General features: G+C 36.5%; 1 protein-coding gene across 1 annotated transcript; it reads right to left on the reverse strand.

Moving 5' to 3' along the window:
- Positions 1-2,141: 2,141 nt before the first annotated feature.
- On the reverse strand, positions 2,142-6,301 carry LOC113747247 (alpha-(1,3)-fucosyltransferase 9-like). The gene is made up of 2 exons (XM_027286200.1): positions 6,210-6,301; positions 2,142-4,079 (listed from the first exon to the last, which is right to left on the reverse strand). The coding sequence occupies exons 1-2, from the start codon at positions 6,276-6,278 to the stop codon at positions 2,991-2,993; spliced, it is 1,158 nt and encodes a 385-aa protein (XP_027142001.1). The 5' UTR covers positions 6,279-6,301; the 3' UTR covers positions 2,142-2,990.
- Positions 6,302-6,778: the final 477 nt, after the last annotated feature.

Below are 6,778 nucleotides of genomic sequence, written 5' to 3' on the forward strand. Positions count from 1 at the left end.
GGTGTCATTTCGAGACCTGCCAGCTCATCAGGTTAGACTACTTTAAGATCTGCATTTGAATTGTTAACCAGGTGCTCAGACAAAGACTAGGGATAGAAAACGTGAAGCAATGAGCACAGTATTGCTGTATTTTTTATAACAAATTCACCATGACAACACATTTACACAGGGTGTGGTAGGTTGAAGTGAGGACAGCAAGAAAAACTGATTGTTTTCCCTGTTGATTTTTCATTGTGATCGTCATTCGACTCCTCTCCGCCATTTAGTACAATAATTGTGAAGGCGGTTGTGATAATAGTGATCAATTTCATATGTTGTACACAAAAACAAGATCAACTAAGAACCGATTTCTATATAAAACAACCTAACCCAAACTGTATTACTGTGCTTAAAATTGTATATGGGTTGAAATGTGTTGCTTTGCTATTGGGTGGGTGTGACCAGCTGATTGGCAGCGCCAGGTGAGTTAGTATGAGTATGGAAAAAGAAATGGCATAGCATGCAAAAGACTAGTGATTGAATAACTAAGCTTAAACAAGATCTCTATTTCTTTTGGCAGAAGCTGCTGAACATTTGAATTCATGCATATCCCCATACAGTGTTCTCTGTTTCTAACTCCTCTCCATCTTTACAAAAATATCATGTTTTAATAGAAACATATTTGCACCACCATCCATGCTCTAAAACTAATCTTTTACCTACAATGAGGTGTGTGGATGGAAAGCAAAGCAAATATTTTTTTTTTTGCAAAATGGAAACAAGTGATTTTTTGCTTCAAAATTCAAGAATCATTTTTGGGATGTGGATGAGGGGTACCATAATTTTTAGAAAATCATGGTAGCTGAAATAAGTCTGTTTTGTTTGTTTGTTACCAGAATAACTCTTGGCCTTTTAATAAAGTTTGCTACTAGGTGTACACTGTGTAACAGACCACCTCTAGACCTCATTTCACTAGATCTATTCAGATCTCTGGATTAGGCTGTGTATTTGTGATGTTTAATATGCAGCTACGTAGTTATCAACATTATGTTAATCGTCAGCATAATGTTTTCCGGAAAATGTATGTTTGCTGTTGTAAAATAGTTGTGGCTGGTCAAAATCAGCCAATTTAAGTCATTTAAGAAGTAATAATTTCACACACTCAGCAAAATGTAAGGTTTGTTCCTTTGAGATGAAAATAGGATCCTCTGATGGGGATAGAGCCAGACTCAAAGTGTGCAACTGTTTCCTGTATTTCTTTTTTTTTTCACATCACTTACTGGAAATGGCTGGAAATTTTATTGGCCGAATACTTTGACTTAACCATTTATGTGAGTAGAGAGTTTTTATTGACTCTGATCTTACCTTTGACCCCATTATTAGGCTAAAACTGCTTTTTATTATCTCAAGAACATTGCCAGTGTGGGACCTTTTCTCTCCCAAGTCAACACGGAGACATTAATGCATGCATTTATCACCAACTATTTCAATGCTCTAATTTCTGGTCTGCTCGTCTGTTGACAAAGACCAAAAAGAGAGCATATATCACACCAATTTTAAAGTCTCTGCATTGGCTACCTGTCTGCTTCAGAATCGATTTTAAGATTCTTTTATTGGTTTTAACTCTTAATAGTTTTAGTTCCACCTATTTATCTGATTTACTTTTAACCTGTGAACCCTCTAGGACCCTCAGGTGTTCTGGGAGTGGCCTTTCAATCACACCAAAAGTCAGAATGAAAACCCACGGTGAGGCATCCTTTTCTCATTGTGGTCCACATCTGTGGAACAGGCTCCAGGAAGACCTGAGGACAGCAGACAACGTTGATATTTTTAAAAGCAAACTCAGGACTGATGTTTTTTAATCTAGCTTTTACTTGAGCTATATTTATAAATGTTCTCTTTATATATTTTGAACTGTTACACCATCTTCCCTTTTTTTTTTTTTACTTTCTTGGTCAGTGGTCTGTCCATACATAATAACCTTTATTTTTTTGCCATTTTTATATTTCATTATGCTTTACTTTTATCCTATTTTATAGGATAAAAGTAATTTAATGGGTTGTATTTATTTATTTATTTATTTATTTATTTATTTATTTATTTATTTATTTATTTATTTATTAACAGTTATCTAAGGTTAACCATTGACAAAATGGCTCCACTTCAGAAACAAAATAGACACTATTAGATTGAACGTACGTCAATTTCAGCCAACGAATCAAAACACCCCAGAACATTTGCTTTTATGTGAGGAGAAAGTTATTTTATTGACTCTGATCTTACCTTTGAACCCCTTATTAAGCTAAAACTGTTTGTTTTTTTTACTTTTTGTGACACAATTATCAGTTATCTAAGGTTAACGTTTGACAAAATGGCTACTGGAAATGGCCGGAAATTTTATTGGCCGAGTACTTTATTGACTTTTTATGTGGCACTGTTATCACTTATCAAAGGTTAACTATTTATCTCAAGACCTCAAGAACATTGCCAGAGTGGGACCTTTTCTCTCTCAAGTCAACACGGAGACAATAATGCATGCATTTATCACCTACAGAATCAACTATTGCAATGCTTAGCCTAAAGAACAGAAGTAGGGCAAGAGCTAGTCTGGCAACAAAATACACTAACCAGACCTCTGAAGCTGATTAATAAACATGTTATAACAAATAATGTAAAAAAAAAAACTTACATGATGGGATATTCAGATTCAAGTTTAACTTTTCTGTTTTTTTTGTTTGTTACCAGAATAACTCTTTGCCTGATCATAAAAAGCAGTTTTAAACGGGCAAAATGTCTTAATATTCCAGTTAAAGGAAAAGTTTGAAAAAAAATCCACCAATCTCATATTTGCCTAGCAACAAAATACACTAACCAGTACCTCTGAAGCTAATAAACATGTTATAACACATTGTAACACATAACCTTACATGATGGAATATTCAGAGTCAAGTTCAGCGTTTCCTTCAGCTGTAGCAGTCTGTGAATGCATGAGCCACTATCACAGGATGTCCTCATTCAGAAAAGTACCACTTGTAAAGATCATGAACTACGTGGAAGTCCTTATCTCTTGACATGTGGTCACAGGCGAGGCAGACTGGATGAATGAATTCGTTGCTGGTTGACAGAAGATGAGGAGTGGCTGTGTAGAATTTCCTCCAGTCAAAGTAACGCATGTACGCCTCATCGTTCTTGTCCAAGTTGAGCAAAAAGTCTGCCAGTGACTTTGCGTCAGGAAAATCATTAATGTGAATGAAGGCCTCGGAGGGAAGGAACTGTTCATAGTTTTCTCTTGGTGGACCCAAAACCACAGGCACTGTCCCTGCCACAAGGGGTCCGTTAACCTTCTCTGTGATGTAGTCTCTGTGGATTGAGTTCTCAAATGAGAGGTAAAACTTACAGCTAGCAAGGGTTGAGTAATAGTCTTCATATCTTAAAAACTGCCCATAGGCTTTACCAAAAATGTGGACCTTGATGTGTTTGGACAGTTCGCTATAATACTTGTCTCTCACAGATGTTCCAGTGCCTGGGTCTTTGTTACTCACAATCCAACATACCAGTTTGTCTTTCTTGGGCAAAACAAAGTCATCTTCTGTTTCCTTGAGAGTGAGCTCATTCCTCACCGTGATGTCGGCATCTCTTCTGTAGCTCAGTGTTAAATTGAACCGGTTTTCCAGACCTGGTATCTTCAGCGTGTTCGTCGGGGATTCCACATGGAACCAAATCCACTTCTGAAAAGCTGGGCGTGGATCCTGTGGCAAATTTCGCAGATGCCAATCTATGTCTTTATGAAAGAAAATGACTCCATCTGCTTTGTTGTAGAGGGCTCTGTCATCTGTCAGAACACAGCTGTCAACTTTGAAGTAGGTAGAGCAAATTTTAAAATCAACCCTCACACCTAGAGGCCAGAACCACAGCAGGACTATGGGCTTTTCATCTGGAGCTGCACCTTCATCATTTCCCTCATCAGCTAATGTAGATGAGTATGGGCAACCAGGAGATGGAGGCTCAAAATACAGAATGAATACAAGAACAGAGCATATTAGGCCCAGAGCAGCTAGCTTTGCAAAGCTCAGTGCGTTCTTGGAAGCTGGTAAAGTCATCTGTGAAAACAGAAAAAGAAAGTGATGAAAGAATATTATAATCTACTGGAGTTAATTTTGCAATTCTCTTCTTGAGGTCACTGTGAAATTTATTGTTGTTATGGGGACACTACCTTCTCTCCTTGAGATACAGAGATGTGTGTGATTATTTTGATGAGCAAGGTGTTCCTGACTTTCTTTCCAGATCACTGGATCAGTTTCTTTATTTGTAAATATGAAGTTATAAATTCATTAAATAAAACTAGTATGCAAATAAAATCTAAATTATTTATAGGTCAAACATTATTTATCTGGTAACAACACATGCAACACAGAGAGACAGGGAGAGGCATGCTGAAAGCAGTGGCTGGACATGCTCTGGTGAGAAATATGTAATTCAATTACACTTGTGTAGGTGTAATTAAAATGTTCAATTCTTTATACAAGCCTAATTTCATTCACAAGACTTCTATTTTGAGACAAATCAGTTAAAATACATTTTAACTTGGACTTAAACATGCATAACAAAATTTGTGTAGCACACAGTCACAGATACTCAGTCACGTTATATTGACTCAGCTAAAGAAATCATGTTTTAATCCAAACATATTTGCACCACCATCCATGCTCTAAAACTAATCTTTTACCTACAATGAGGTGTGTGGATGGAAAGCATAGCAAATATTTATTTTTGCAAAATGGAAACAAGTGAATTTTTGCTTCAAAATTCAAGAATCATTGTTTGATAATATTTGGGATGTGGATGAGGAGTACTATAATTTTTAGAAAATCATGGTAGCTAAAATAAGTCTGTTTTGTTTGTTTGTTACCAGAATAACTCTTGGCCTTTTAATAAAGTTTGCTACTTAGGTGTAGACTGTGTAACAGACCACCTCTAGACCTCATTTCACTAGATCTATTCAGATCTCTGGATTAGGCTGTGTATTTGTGATGTTTAATATGCAGCTACGTAGTTATCAACATTATGTTAATCGTCAGCATAATGTTTTCCGGAAAATGTATGTTTGCTGTTGTAAAATAGTTGTGGCTGGTCAAAATCAGCCAATTTAAGTCATTTAAGAGGTAATAATTTCACACACTCAGCAAAATGTAAGGTTTGTTCCTTTGAGATGAAAATAGGATCCTCTTATGGGGATAGAGCCAGACTCAAAGTGTGCAACTGTTTCCTGTATTTCTTTTTTTTTTTTCACATCACTTACTGGAAATGGCTGGAAATTTTATTGGCCGAATACTTTGACTTAACTATTTATGTGAGTAGAGAGTTTTTATTGACTCTGATCTTACCTTTGACCCCATTATTAGGCTAAAACTGCTTTTTATTATCTCAAGAACATTGCCAGTGTGGGACCTTTTCTCTCCCAAGTCAACACGGAGACATTAATGCATGCATTTATCACCTACAGAATCAACTATTTCAATGCTCTAATTTCTGGTCTCCCTAAAAAGAATTTTGTTCAACTACAGTTACTACAAATCTCAGCTGCTCGTCTGTTGACAAAGACCAAAAAGAGAGCATATATCACACCAATTTTAAAGTCTCTGCATTGGCTACCTGTCTGCTTCAGAATCGATTTTAAGATTCTTTTATTGATTTACGGTGATGTCAGTATAATCGCTGGCTGGCTTCTAGGGAAGACTTTTGGTTTAGGTTTTATTCCCGTGAAATGTAAAAAGAAATATCTCGCATCACAGTAACCAAATACTGTCGGATGTTGCCGCCTAAACAATCATATACATAAGAATAAAGCTCTCTTCATTAAGAGTCGAAAGAGTATCACAAGATTGCCTGTCTTTGACGGAAAAATAAATGAAATATACTGCATATTCAGTGAACCGTTTACCTGCATGGGACATCAGTTATCAACATTTCCTCATTATGATAATAGTCGGCATAACGTTTCCCTAAAAACATAGCGTATGGACTGTTGTAAAATAGTTATAGCAATATATAAGCGGAATTTAGGTGACAGGTTTCCTTCAGGAAATTATGATCAGAAAGTCAATTTTGAAATTATCATTGAACTTATCACACAGAGTCAAAATCCGAAGGTGTAAGTTATTTAAGAATGAATAATTTCATAATTGCCAATAATTGTCAAAGCAGCAAAATGTGAGGTTTGATCAAACTACCTTCTTGTTCCTTTGAGTTGAAAATAGGATCCTTGCACGGTGATAGAGCCGACTGAAAGCGCACAGCATTTACCGTTTTTCTTTCCAACATAATTCACTTCCTGAAAAGGTGTCATTTCGAGACCTGCCAACTCATCAGGTCAGACTACTTTGAGATCTGCATTTGAAATCGTTGAGTAATTTTTAACCAGGTGCTCAGACAAAGTCGTTTTGGCACAAGCTGCTGAACATTTGAATTAGTGCAAATCCCCATTGGGTGGGTGTGACCAGCTGATTGGCATCTCCAGGTGAGTTAGTATGAGTATCGAAAAAGAAATGGCATAGCATGCAAAAGACTAACTAAGCTTAAACGAGATTCTATTTGTTTTGGCACAATCTGCTGAACACTTGCATTCATGCATATCCCCATACAGTGTTCTGCCTGCTTCTAACTCCTCTCCATCTTTACAAAAATATGCTTTAGGTATGTCATTTTCCCAAATACTCAGTCATTCGCATTAACCCAGCTAAACAAAAACACGAACATATCTGCACCACTATCCACCTTTGTCAACTCCAAAACAATTTTT

Source organism: Larimichthys crocea, chromosome XIII, assembly GCF_000972845.2.
Source record: "Larimichthys crocea isolate SSNF chromosome XIII, L_crocea_2.0, whole genome shotgun sequence".
NCBI classification, from domain to species: Eukaryota; Metazoa; Chordata; class Actinopteri; family Sciaenidae; genus Larimichthys; species Larimichthys crocea.